This window comes from Bos grunniens, chromosome 1 (assembly GCF_055505025.1).
Source record: "Bos grunniens cultivar Pamir isolate PY7600 chromosome 1, Bosgru_T2T1.0, whole genome shotgun sequence".
Lineage (NCBI taxonomy): Eukaryota > Metazoa > Chordata > Mammalia > Artiodactyla > Bovidae > Bos > Bos grunniens.
In genome coordinates this window covers 26,418,827-26,433,121 of record NC_141165.1, presented here as the reverse complement: position 1 = coordinate 26,433,121, position 14,295 = coordinate 26,418,827, and the positions used below count along the sequence as shown (strand labels likewise).

General features: G+C 41.7%; 1 protein-coding gene and 1 long non-coding RNA gene across 6 annotated transcripts in view; one reads left to right on the top strand and one right to left on the bottom strand.

Moving 5' to 3' along the window:
• CLDN18 (claudin 18) overlaps nt 1-14,295 on the bottom strand; it is a 29,326-nt gene that overhangs the window by 12,273 nt on the left and 2,758 nt on the right. The window contains exon 1 of one of the 2 annotated variants that reach the window (XM_086358757.1): nt 6,292-6,957. The exons of the other annotated variant lie outside the window; for it this stretch is intronic. Within the exon in view, the coding sequence (XP_086214883.1) occupies nt 6,292-6,511 (220 nt within the window). The 5' untranslated portion in view covers nt 6,512-6,957. Of the gene's footprint in view, nt 1-6,291; nt 6,958-14,295 lie in introns of those variants that run through there. 2 annotated transcript variants of the gene reach the window in all.
• Nucleotides 4,090-8,564, top strand: LOC147379154 (uncharacterized). Of its 4 annotated transcripts, none has more exons than XR_015147893.1 (3): nt 4,090-4,244; nt 6,133-6,313; nt 7,333-8,564. It is a non-coding gene; the product is annotated as an uncharacterized LOC147379154 (long non-coding RNA). The 4 variants fall into 4 exon arrangements; XR_015147907.1 differs by having other exon boundaries at nt 4,127-4,279; XR_015147892.1 differs by lacking the exon at nt 4,090-4,244 and adding an exon at nt 4,269-4,408.

Below are 14,295 nucleotides of genomic sequence, written 5' to 3'. Positions count from 1 at the left end.
CAAAGTAGTAGTTACCAGTGGGGATTGACGAGGGGTAGTATTGGGGTAGAGGAGTGGAGGATGTAAATAGGCTACAAGGATGTAGGGTACAACATGAGGAATGTAGCCAACACTCAGTAATAACTGTAAAGGGAAAGTAATCTTTAAAAATTGTATAAAAATTAATTAAAAATAAGACAATTGAAAAAAGTAGTTATCTCTCTCCAACTCTACATGGCTTTGGCTTGTACTAACCATGTACAAACCTGAATCCTTTCATTTGGTAAAATACAGTTAAGGATTTGAAAAAGACATGTGTGAGAGAGCGTGAAGGGCAGGAGTGGAAGAAGATTTGAGAAGAGGAGGAAGAGAAAGGCCTGGACCAATGTAGGGAGGAGATCAGGAAAAGTGGGCTTAGGATCTGGTGGGCAATGAGCAGGCTGATGCGGTGTAGGTGGGTTCTGTCCTATTGCCTTTTCAACTCTAAGGTGGGCTCCAACTACGTAACTCTGACCATGTACGTTCCCACAAAGCAATGATGCCCCACCACTGACCAATTCATGCTAGGGTGTGATGCCCCTGCTATCAAATTAACAACCTTGGGACTTCTTTGGTGATCCCGTGGCTAAGACTCCATGCTCCCAATGCAGGGGCCCAGGCTTGATCCCTGGTCAGGAATTAGATATGATATATTCTAATTAGATATTGTATGTTCTACATTTGGAATTAGATGCCAATTTTCAATGAAGATTGAAGATCCCATGGGCTTTCCAGGTGGTACAAGTGGTAAAGAACTTGCCTGCCAATGCAGGAGACATAAGAGACATGGGTTTGATCCTGGGTCCAGAAGATCCCCTGGAGAAGGGAATGGCAACCCACTCCAATATTCTTGCCTGGAGAATGCTATGGACAGAGGAACCTGGGGAGTTTTAGTCCATAGGGTTCCAAAGAGTCAGACATGACTGAAGTGACTTAGCACACATTTCTCCGGCATATGTGTTGCAACTAAGAGTTTGCATGCTGCAACTAAAGACCCTGCAAGCTGCAGTGAAGATCGAAGATTCCAAGTACTGCAGCTAAGACCCAGTGCGGCCAAGTAAACAAACAAACAAAAAAAAACCCCATAGTAACAATCTTTACAAGCACAAGCTGAGGAGGCATCCTGATTTCTGGGTCTACATAGCTTTGAGAATCAAGAAGTCAGAGCAACAGCCTCCTTTTACACTCAAGTTACAGGTTCTCTTGAGCTTTGTAGATGTGTTCTCAGTTCTCTGTGGAATCTCCTTCAGATGTGCCATAATGTGTACACATCAGATATTTGTCCATATACTTAAAAAATCACATTTGTGCTAAAACATGTCTCTTTTTTGAAGAAAGGGAAAGCAGCTTAACCCAAATCCAAGAGGTTCCTCCAGATCTCATTTCAGTTTTACAACTAACTTATACTAGCTCTACCTTTCAGGGCCAATTTCTTCCACTGGACATTGAGGAAAGGCAAGCTGGTTTCACAGCATCAGGAGCGTTAGACTCTATGTGAAACATTAGCTAGTAGTAAGAAGAAATAAACAAGATAGCTCCTTTCGAAAGGATACATAAGAGCAGTTTCATATTTTTTTCCTTATGGATTTCAGATTTTGTGAAACTGTTCTCTGGGTTAAATATGGTTTCCTTAAACACCCCCATTGCTGTGTGTGTCAATATGATTGACAGGTTAATGGGAGACTCCCTAGCTCTCCAGTGGCTGTTGTTTTTGCACATTGAGGTGGTAAAGGGGAAATGCAGTCAGTTGTGTGAAAAAAATCAAGACATTCAGTGCCTGTTACAGTGCTGAGAATCAGTGAAGAGCTCAGAACACAGGGGGATGGGGGATGGAAAGGAGAAAAAAAGGACCCTAAAGAAATCTTTACTTTAGATATTTAGATTCATAAAAGGCATCTGATTTTGGAGAAGAAAAAAACCTGGAAGATCAATATCCTAACTGAGAGCTTTGGGCGGTGTAGACATGACAGTAATGATTTAATGATGCCAAGAGCCAGATCTTGTAGAGACTTTTCAGAAGATCCAGTGGTTAGGACTCAGCACTTTAAATGAAAGTAGGGAGAGTTCAGTCTCTGGTTGGGCAACTAAGATCTCTGGATGCCACAAGGTAAGGCCAAAAAAATAAAAAGAGCCAGATCCTGTAAATGGGTCACAGAGCACGTTTTACACAAATGCCTTCCTGTGAGGCATTGCAGACCTAGAGAAAGCCAGGTCAAGAGATGTGGGTGGCCAAGCTATGCCCTGGATCCCAACTCATCTGCTACAGGACCCTGCTACAGCAGCAAATTCAGTGCATATTTGCCAACATGTTATAGAAAACATCACTTGACTCTGATACCATCATGGAGGCCAGAAACATGAGTTTGCCAGGCTTTTGCCTCCTCTCCCTCCTGTCCATTGACAGCCCTTTGCTTTTTTCCTGCCACAGTCTCCAGTCTCCAGGGAGGGGAAATGGGAATTAGTATTTTTATAAGTATCTTTATACTTAATATTCTTCACTGTGCATTGTTAATGAAATTACTATCAATGGGTCAGAGTGCCAATGCACCCTCTACTCTTATGTGCTTAAGCCTAGACCAATCCTTTCAACTGTAAGGAAGCCCCTTCGAGCTGGAATGAGTGTGGGCAGGGAGATGACACAACTTGGAAGTCTTTCATTGTGTGTTCATAGCCTACTTCTGTCATCCTCTATCCATGGGAACTTGGGCATGTTACCTTGCCATGCTCTCTGAGCCTCAGTTTTTACCTTTGTAAAAATAAAGCTAATACATATTTCCTTGTATTACTGTGAAGATTAAACTGGAGTTTCTGTGCAGTCCAATAAACCATAGCTGTTTTTATTTCTGGGCACTGTCTTTGGAGAATTGCATGCTACATTGGTTGTTTGGAATCCAGTGCAGAGAATCCTGGGCTATAAACCATACAGCACTGGCAATATACAGGTAAACAGTCCTGGTACCACCACCATTTACCTCCTTCATCTCTGTAGGTATACTACAGCTGCTGCTGCTGCTAAGTCACTTCAGTCGTGTCCGACCCTGTGCGACCCCATAGACGGCAGCCCACCAGGCTCCCCCGTCCCTGGGATTCTCCAGGCAAGAACACTGGAGTGGGTTGCCATTTCCTTCTCCAATGCATGAAAGTGAAAAGTCAAAGTGAAGTCGCTCAGTCATGTCTGACCCTCAGATGAATAGAATTAAGGTATTCTATGGCTGCCAGTTCCAACTAAATGTGATACATTCTAATCAGATAAATGAAAAGTGAGATTTTTGCAAGTAAAGAGCAAAGAAGAATTGAATAATTGGTAGTGGTGATTATGATGATTAAAGCATTAAAATAGTATCGGCCTCATGCCTTTATAGCACTTACAGGCTTACTTGTCTGCAGGAGGATAATATTCCTCCCTGAGTTCCAGGTCAAAATTAAGCTCTCTGCAACCTTCCATTTTTACCTCCAGGCATTCCTCCCAGCTTCCCTGCTTCAGGTGTTTCTTCCCAAGGCCTTTTGTCATGCTCAAGAATATGCTTTCAGCAACTGTTTCTGGTGGCCTCATCCTCTCTAGGCACTGGGTCCTGGCTGGTTCATGTTAATCCTTTCAACCCCCTTGGGAGCCCCATAAGTATCCACAAGCCATCCTCTGGCCTCCTCTCTGACTTCTTCATTGCCTTATGATCCTGCCTGTAGCTTTTGAGTTTTTTCCCTAGTCTTTTCCTCCTAATAATCCTCCCACTCTTCCCTTACCCCAGTCAGTCAGCCACATCTTAAGTCATCAAACAAATAATTGCATTTCAGGATGCCAATTTGCACTGTGGTCACTCCTGCTGCATTGAGGACTGGCTACTCTTAAATCCACACTCTTCTCCATGGCCACACATGATTAGTGATTTAAAGTATCTCTTTTTCCACAAACTCAGTCCCAGGAAATGGCTATCCTGCCTTTTGGTGGGATGCAGTTCTGATGCAGACAGGCAGGGCAGGGGTTCTCTCTGTGAAGGGAGAAGCATGGGCTGGGGGCAGCGGGCTGGTAAGAGATGGGTAATGGAAGGAAGGTGAGTAACGCTGGAGGTGTGTGTCAGGCTGTCACATCTGCCCCTAGTTAAGCTGAGTGAGGAACCATGGAAGGTGTTTGGGCCTTGAAATATCCAGGAAGAGGAGAGCAGAGAACTGGAAGCTGGTGACTGAAAGATTCGGCCTGACCTTCTGCCATAGTCAAAAGAGCAAACATCGTAAGGAATAAAGGATAGAAACCGGAATGCAAGAGGTTAAGAGTGAGGAGGGAGGGATGGGAGAAAAACTTTGTCTTTTAGTTTGATTGTCAGTGAGCTAGGGAGAGAGAGAACTTGAGAACGCTCTGAATCAGGAAGGTTTTCCAGGAAAAGATGATATAAGCGTAAGTGAGGAGGAAAGATGAAAGAGGCAAGAAGGGGAGGGGCTGGTCAGCAGGGGTGGCCACACAAGAGGGGGCAGGGCCCTCAGAGCCCTGGTGGAGAGGCTGGTCTTGGACAGGTGGCAGGGAAGGAATCTCGTTCTGCAGAGTAGACTGTTGATGGGCGATGAGGAGAGATTCTGAGAGGACTTAGGGATGATGGGATCCCTCAGTAGAATGGAAAAACAATGAGGGTGGTAGCAATGCGATCTGACCACATTGGAGAGTGTGGCTATTTGGGATTCTCCTGTGTGGAAAGACAGAGAATGAGCCAGAGACTGATACTGTGTGATGGGGTCCTGGAAAGAGGTAATTGAGCTGAAGTCATGGAATGTCCTGCCTTCATTTTGAATACAAGGTCATTCTTACTCTTTTATTTAATAGTTAAAATTGGGTGTAGCTAGCAACTCAACTGGAGAAGGCAATGGCACCCTACTCCAGTACTCTTGCCTGGAAAATCCCATGGACAGAGGAGCCTGGTGGGCTGCAGTCCATGGGGTTGCTGAGTTGGACACGACTCAACGACTTCACTTTCATTTTTGCACTTTCATGCATTGGAGAAGGACATGGCAACCCACTCCAGTGTTCTTGCCTTGAGAATCCCAGGGATGGGGGAGCCTGGTGGGCTGCCGTCTATGGGGTCGCACAGAGTCCAACACGACTGAAGCGACTTAGCAGCAGCAGCAGCAACTCAACAATCCATGGTCTTGCATCTCCTCCTTTCTGACCTTCGCCCTGTAGCATCAGCCACTCTCTGGGGCTTTCTTCCCTCCAGCCAGCCTCTGCTTTAAGCAGATCTCAGTCAGTGATCAGTCTGTTTCACAATACAAGTGGCTTCTAAAGATGGAATAAACACTCCAGTTCTACTCTGACACCCACTTTCTATTTCTTTCTGTAAATGGGGATAATTGAGTTGCTTTTCACAATTCAATTTCAAGGGCTTCACAGGCCTTGCAGTTTTCTGCAAATTTATCCCCATCTACCTGTCCACAAGGTATTTGTTTCAGAGAGGCAAAACCTAGCCCTGTTTTCCTTTCTTCAACAAACTCACATCAGGGCTACTCCTTGGGGCCACTGATTAACCTTTTACTTCTTTCTTTGCTTTTTTAAAAAAAAATCAAGTAGAGTTCCCATAATATCTAGAATGCAAAGTTCCTATGACTCCTATTTGAACTAATTATCTATTAGAAACAAGGATTTAGCTGATACCATCTCCAGGGGTGAAAGGATGTCATTTATAATTATATTTATATTCTGAGACTATTACAATTATTATAGTTCTGTAATTATATTTTGACATGCATTGTTTTTGAAGAGTGCACACCAGAACCTCTCAACACAAATGCAGAGAAAGGATATTTGTAATTTAAAGGCGATATATACTTTCTGGCACTGACTGAGACTCTGACTTCTCAAAGGAAAAATTAACCAAATTGATAATGAAATTATATTAACTCCTGATAAACTTTTTTGATGGTAAGAAAATATTCACCATCCTACCTAGCCCTAGGTATGTGCAGGCAAGAGCAAGTCACACGCACATACCTGCACACAATTACTTTTCTCCTTGAGCAATATTGTCTCTTCTAGCATCAGGAGCCTGCCCTCACCATAGCCCCCTTGTTCTCATGACTCGCTTCCTCACTGGCGATTCCTTTGAGTATAAAATCTTGGATGTTCTCCCCTAGGTCTACATAGCCCTCTTTGACATGGGGCCAACTTCTCCTCTTACACCTCTGATGGGAGCCAGTGCTGTGAGAGTCCTGCCCTGAGCCCAACTCCAAGGTCCCTCCTGGCTGCGGTGAAAGCAGCAGCCGGCTCCCGGCCTCATCTGTGCCCACGCCTACCTGGCAGGCCCAGGATGGTGAGGTAGGGCCGGCACTCGGTGAAGCCTGAGCTCTGCTGCACGCAACTGCGCCAGAGCCCTTCATACTGGAACACAGCGGTGACCGGGTTGTCGTATAGGTCCTGGGTGCTCCACATGTCCATCTCCGTGGCAACGATGCAGCCGGCCAGGCCCAGGATGGACAGCAGGAAGCCCACCACTTGGCATCTGGTGGTGGACATGGCCCAGCTCTCCGTCCTCCCGCCCAGCTGCCGCCTTCGTCCTGCCGAGCTCCCGGGGAGCTGCTCTGATCAGATGGCTTTCCTCGGCCCTCTGTGTTTGTTCACAGTGTTTTCCTTAGATAGTTCAGTTTCACTCTTGGTTCAAGGACATTATTTTTTCATTTGTTAGGGAAGCAGCCCCAAGAGGCACTTGTCTGGGGAGTGGCACAGGCCGGGTTGGTTTGAGGGTGCGGCAGTCTGAGTGGACCCCTGCCCCACCCCGGCTCTGGGTCTGCCCCAAGGGAAGAAGCGCAGCTAAGACTCGCGTCCCTCCACCCCCGACCACACACACAAGCCTTCCTTGAGGCCCTGTTCATCACGGGAAACCAGTTCGACTGACCTCACTTAAAAAACACGGCTCCAGAAATCTCTGTCTCACACCAGACATTTTCTCTTCACAACTCGTAAACCACCATTACACTGACATCTTTCCATTTTGATCTTACAGAAATGGGTAGAGCAGGTATTAATTATTCCCCACACATAGTTTTGGGGGGAGGGGGTGGTGAGTCAAGCAAGGTAAAGAGGTTAAGGTACTTGCCCTGGTGCCTTGCACCACAGCTGCTGAATTTAAAAGATGGCAAAGGTGGAAGTCCCATCTCAACTTCTAGTCTGGGACTCCTTCTCTGCTTCCATATGGAGTGACAGGGCAGGCAGAGTTGTCCCCACTCTTGAGAGGGGAGCCATATCCTAGAGCTATACTCTGGGTCTGCCGGAATTGGATCTGGGATGGGAAGAAGCAGGGCGTTGTGTTGACGGACATCTCACCCTTTCACTCGCAGGAACCAAATGAAGACCATGTGGCAAGCAGACACAGAAGTTCCACAAAAGGCCATGAGGAGGAAACAGGCAGGCTGGACCAGAGACCCTGACCTGGTTACTGAGAGGCCTAGCATCTGCTCCTGACCCGGTCCTTGACATGCTGTGTGCTGGGCGATTGGGGCAAATGGCTCCGCTTATGTGGATCACAGAGTTTTCATCTGTAACATGGACAGGATAAGCTGAAACACTTCAGCACCCTTTCAGGTGTCATACACTGTTCTCCTCTACATTTTGCAGAACAGTCTTTACTACAGTTGGTCAAAATGTCAGGAATCACCAAAACAGAGACTTGGCCAGCCATCAGCCAGTGTGTTTTGTAGACACAATTTGATTTTAGAATTACATTAGAGAATTGATGGACCTGCTACTTCCTGTGGGTGGTATGTGTCTGGCATCTGAATTCAGACACATTTTAGCGAGACGTTCCTTGAATCTGGATGTCAAGGCCCTGATACACACCTATACCCCAATCTCTAGTCTATACACGTTCTCCAGGAAACAAGCCTGTGCATCTGGACATTTCAATGTTATCTTGGGTGCACCCAGTCACCACTCCCATGGCTTTATTCCCAGCAAACACAGAAAGCAAATATGCAAGGTCTCCCCTCTGATTTGAATGGAGGCAACACTCCCCTCAACCACATACCTTGCTTTAGGTTCTGTGATCAGGGTTTGCACAGTAAGAAGAATGAGCCAGAAAGCCCCAAGAAGAGAGTAGGCAAGAGTTATACGACTTAGGTGAAGTCCTGTTGGTGGCTCTGTAACTCCTGAACTGAGCTATAAGGCCAAGTCTAAAAGGTGGGGAGGGGACAGCTAGAAGTGACCCTGGTCTCTGCTGGTGGACGGGGATCGACCAATTAGATTGGAAAATGTTAGAATAATTCAGGAATGATTCTGCCACCGTTCCTGTGGACAGAGCTCATTTCACTCTTATTTCAATTAAAAGTTAGGCTTTTTATTCAGAAAGATTTATAAGAGTTTTGTTTCCAGTTGTTCATGTTATGACACTTGTTTACACCCTCACCCCCATCACTGACCACCCAAATGTAGATTGAAAATGGCAAAATTAAGAAGAAAAGGTTATTATAGTTACCTAGTTTCATTCATGACAGTTTTCCCTCTCACTTTCCTATGAAAATGTTTTTATGCAAAATTTCAAGACAGAATAAAAAGATATTCAGGTAACAATGAATTAATCTTTCTTTCTTGTTTGAAGTGGTGACAGTGACTTTATATTTTTGGAGGAAGGAAAAGTTAGCTTTAAAGGATAAAGTAAAGCTCCCTCTACTTAGGCAGAATATTGAATGAGTAGAGAGGGATTCTAAGTGTACACACACTTTAAAAAATATGAAATAAGTATACATTTACATGTGTGCAAGCTCAGTCGTGTCCAACTCTTTGTGACTCCATAGCTCCTTTGTCCATGGAATTTTCCAGCCAAGAATTCTGGAGTGGGTTGACAAGTGTTAACATGCTTTAAAACATGTGGAAAATGGGATTTTTCACTTCCTGGTGAGTTTTCTGTGCTCTAGAATGTGTGGACTGCTGCTTTAGCAGTCACTGCTAAAGAGTAATTGGGGGTCCACAGAGAAACATCTGGCTTCCTTGTTTATGGCAATGGGCTTTGTTAAAATATATTAAATGTATCTCTAATGATAATGACAGTTCATGGTCTGATTATAATAGTATATAATAATGATAACAATCCATGATCTCATTGTGTTTAACAATAATGGGTCTGTTTCAACTTTGTTTAGTCACTTTTACAATGAAGCAAAAAATTTTGCTGACTTCTTGAGGGGAATCCTCCCTATATTCAACTTTAAATATGGTTCTGGTGTTGTCATTTCAGGTTGTACATTTTCAGGAGCCTATGTTATTTTACTGATATTGGAGAAAACATTTCCCCTAACTTTTCTTTACCTTGTTATAGGAATATTAATACAATATCTATGCTAATTAGGCAATATGGCAGTCAAATATCAATATAAAATATTACAGCTAGGAATATGGGAGGAGTTAAATTAGTATTATTAGCAAGACAAATGATTGATATATCCATTGATTTTTTTCTTTTAAAATATTAACACATTTTATAGTCTTAACTTCTGACTCTACCTTTTAGTGCTCATAATAGAAAATTTAGAAGTGGGAAAATGTTGACAAATCTTACTCATAATTTTAAACCTTACACAAAATATTTGGCATACTTTCTTTTTAATCTATTCTCTGTATATATTTTTTACATAATTAAGAGATCATACAATTTACTGTTTTTCTCTTTTCACTTAATTGCATACATATTCAATTAAAGTACTTTGTAAACATTGTTTAATATATTTAATCTTAAATATTTAATCTATGAATATGTTAGTATTTCATTATATAGAAATGCTGGACTTCCCTGGTGGCTCAGACAGTAAAGAATCTGCCTTCAATGTAGGAAATCCTGTTTGATCCCTGGGTTGGGAAGATCCCCTGGAGAAGTGAATGGCTACTCACTCCCAGTATTCTTGCCTGGAGAATTCCATTGACAGAGTAGCCTGATGGGCTACAGTCCATGGGATCACAAATAGTTGGACACAACTGAGCAACTAACACTTTCACTTTCATATAGAAGTCCAACTGTTCACCAAAACAGCATCTATTCTTACATAATTAGACTTTACCCCTCCCCCAGTTTTTTGTTTGTATCTTTTGCCAGTATTTCTGATTACTATTTTAGGACAGATTCCTAAGACAGGAATTAAGATGCCAAAGGGTATGAGGCTTTAAAAAAATCTTTTAAAATCTTTTTTATGTAGAGGCAGACTTTTTTTCTATGAATTTTATTCCTAGTAAACAGCATCTGAAGCATCAACAGCATTTGAAAGATCTTGCCTCACTGAAACCCTTACCTGCTTTGTGAATTTGTTGTTATATATGATCACATGTTTAAATTTGCATTACTTTGATTATTAATGAGTTTGAAACTATTTTTTAAACAAATATTTGTGGAGTGTTTGTTTTTCTTTTTCGTGAATTATCACTTCTTCCTCATATATTTACTGGAATTTGGAATTTTGTCTATCAACTTACATGAATTATTTGTTAAGGATCTTAATATAGTGTTATGATTACTAAAAAGATCTTTTCACATTGAATATTTGCTTATTAATTTTTTTCGTGGTTTTAGAAAAATACAGTATTTTCCATTTACATGTTCACAGTACCTGGTGCATAATAGGTGCTTAATAAAAATCTGTTAAATGATGTAGTAAAATGAGTGTTCTTTTCTATGCTTAGGAACTTATTTTCCATTTAGAAATGATACTAGAATTATTTTAGAATTTTAGAAAATTTAAAAGTGTTTTGTGTATCTTTACATTTAATTAATCTGGAACCTATTTTGGTTTGTAGTCTATGATTCATTTTTTTCCCTCAAAAAAGCTAATCAATAATTTTTACAGCACTTATTAAATAACTTTCCCTTTCCTCATGCTTTGTAAAACCTCCTCTACCTATATTAAATTCACATATATGTCTTCCTAATTTTAAACTTTGCTCCATTGACCTGTGTCTATCTTTGGGACAAAGCACACTTTTAATTATCACAACTTTAGAATTTGGTTGAATATCTGGCAGAGTTAACTCTCTACTTTTATATTAATATTATCCTTAAAAAAACATTTAAAATTAATTTCATCTGCTTCTTCTTATAGATAACCACTTTGCCATGCTCCCAAGGGAAAACTCTCACTAGCATTTTGATTAGAATTCTTGTAATATTATTCTTACAAGCTTAGGCTCTGCAAAAAACCTGCCTGAGTTTGAATTCTCAACTGCCACTTACTATCACAGTGTCACTGGGAAAGTTCTATAGCCCCTTTGTGCTTCAGTTTCCTCATCTATAAAATGGAGATAATAGCACTACTTACCTCATAGAGTTGTGAAAATTAAAGTAAGTATAAGATAATTGATGTAAATTTATATAATCACACAAATTAGATTTAAAATATAAATTAACATATGCTAATTTATTGAACCAATGCCTAGGGCAGAGTAAGGTCTCAGTATGTTATATTATTATTATAATACAATTAGTTAAATATATTATTTATTATACATTAATTAGGAAGAAATTCACATTTTTATAATATCCCTATCTAGGATCCTGTAATATATATTCCTTTTTAGTTGATGTTTAAATTTTCCTTAGTAAACTTCCTTTTTCATTTTTATTCTTGCCTAACATTTAAAGATCAGAGAAGGCAATGGCAACCCACTCCGGTACTCTTGCCTGGAAAATCCCATGGACAGAAGATCCTGGTAGGCTGCAGTCTATGGGGTCTCAAAGAGTCGGACATGACTGAGCGACTTCACTTTCACTTCACTTTCATGCACTGGAGAAGGAAACGGCAACCCACTCCAGTGTTCTTGCCTGGAGAATCCCAGGGATGGTGAAGCCTGGTGGGCTGCTGTCTGTGGGGTTGCACAGAGTCGGACATGATTGAAGTGACTTAGCAGCAACATTTAAAGATGTTATTCCTAAGAGTTTAACACATAACCCTGTATTGTGTTGCCTCACAAAGGGATTTAAGTTATTTTAATTCTCTTAATACACTACACTCTCTCATGCCACTGTGTCTTTTCCAATAATGTTTCCCTCTTTCTGAAAAACTCTTTACCTCTTTGTCTTTCTGGGTAACTCATACTTGTCATAACTAAGTAACTCAGCTCAGCTGTCATTTCCTTTGGGAAGTCTTCCCTTCCCTCATGTCTACATCCTGTACCATATGAGACACTGACTATGCTTTATAACAGTGGTTCTTAACTGGGGCCACTCTTGCCCCCAGGGGATATATGACAAGTCTGAAGACATTTTTGCTGTCTCAACTAGGGAGGGAAAGGTGCTGCTACGCACATCTAGTGGATGGAGGCTAGGGATGCTGCTAAATATTCTGTAATGTGGGGAACAGCACCCTACAAAAGGCATTATATGGCTTAAAGTATCAATAGTGCCTAGGTTGAGAAACTTCGCACTGCAACGGTTTGTTTATCCTCTGTCTCTCTTTTAGATTTGTGAACCTTTCCCCATGTGCAGACAGCTTGGGACATAGTAGGTACTCAACAAATGTTTGTTGAATGCATAAATGTTCTTTCTAGTGCCATGATTTCTGTGTTACTGAGTTTAAAATTTTTTTACTTTTATTTTTCTGTGTGTGTTACAGTTACTTCCTTATTACTTCTGTGTATATGGGAAGACCAAAGGCTTTACTTTTCCTTCCTGTCCCTGCCAAGAGGGGACCTTGTGTAAACTTGGTCAGTCCAGGATAGGGTGGCTGACAGTTTTGGTTTTAGTGAAATGACTCTGTCTAGGAAGGTTGACTGTCAGTCCAGTACCTCGCGTTTCTCTGGAGGGTTCAGTTGTGCTTGACTTCTTCCCTCTGAGCCTGAGTATCTGTGTTTGCATTCTTGGGAGTGTGTTGCTTCTCTATGGAAATTAAAAAATTCTGTGCTTTCATTTCAATGACAAAGCAAAAAATTAAAGCAAATATGTTCCAGACCCTCAGGCTGGCCACTTATGGTCCAGGTTTACATTGGTATATATGATCATGTTTATACCAGGAGTCAGTGAAGTGAAAGCCTTAACTGATCCATGAACAAAAGGTTCATTCCAGCTCAAACAGAAATGGAGTCAGGGGAATTTCTCCCACCTTGTGGTGCTGGTACTATGACTCAGACACCTGTGTCCTGGTGGTCAATTCTGCAGGAGCATCACCAAAAAGTACTGCACGTCCTATTTTGCACAAACCTGATGGCAACAATTAGTGGTGGGAGGCACAGTGGTAAAGAATCTGCCTGCCAGTGCAGGAGATGTCAGAGATTTGGGTTTGATCCCTGGGTTGGGGAGATCCTCTGGAGTATGAAATAGCAACCCACTCTCTGGTGGCTCAGATGGTAAAAAATCTGCCTTCAAAGCAGGACACCTGGGTTTGATCCCTGGGTCGGGAAAATCCCCTGGAGAAGGGAATGGCAACCCAGCCAGTATTCTTGACTGGGAAATTCCATGGACAGAGGAACCTGGCTTGCTACAATCCCTGGGGTCACAGAGTTGGACACGACTGAGCACACATACTTGCAAATACACAGCAGAGAACTTTTCCTCCCCAGATCCCAGAAATAATCAGGTCAATAGTCTTAGAGCCACATTTCAGAAGCACCGCATCCCAACCTCACCTCAAATGAACAAAATCATTGCAAAAAGCATCATGTCATAGATGCCTCATCACCGCGGATAAGAGAGGACAATTCCCTGATGAAGTGGTGGCTAAGGGTGACAGATGTGAGTACCTTGAATTTATTAATACCACTTTATAAAACAAACTCAGGTGAATAGAGAATCTGCATTAATAATACTAAAGTCAAAGCTTTGAGAGAGGTGAAATACAAAATTGAACTGTATCTTTGTCCTATTAAACTCCAAGTGAAAACCAATAATATCCCTAATACCAAGTGAATTTTGACATTTGGGTTTATTTAGTGGTATTTACATTATAATTGCAAATGTGGTTTTGGTTCCTTGTATAAAATTTATGTGCATTAGGAATTTAAATCTATTGTTATACATGTCCATGTTAAAGTGATGTAAAATGAGTATAATTGAAATCAATATTGAAGGGCTGCAAGAATTTTTTTCTTTTAAAATGGATTTCTACAAAATTCTTTTTGAAAAATACTTCTCTGAACTATCTAGTGGCAGGATCTTCACACATAACACACACAAAGGTTCTAAGAGAAGGCCCTAAAACAGTTTCAGTCCGGCCCCAGTGTGGGCAAGTCACTTTGCCTCTCTGAGTCTTCATGTCTTGACCTGCAAAATAGGGCATGTTGACAGCTGTTGCTACTCTAGGACGCCCCCAAGACTGCAGCCCCAGTCTTAG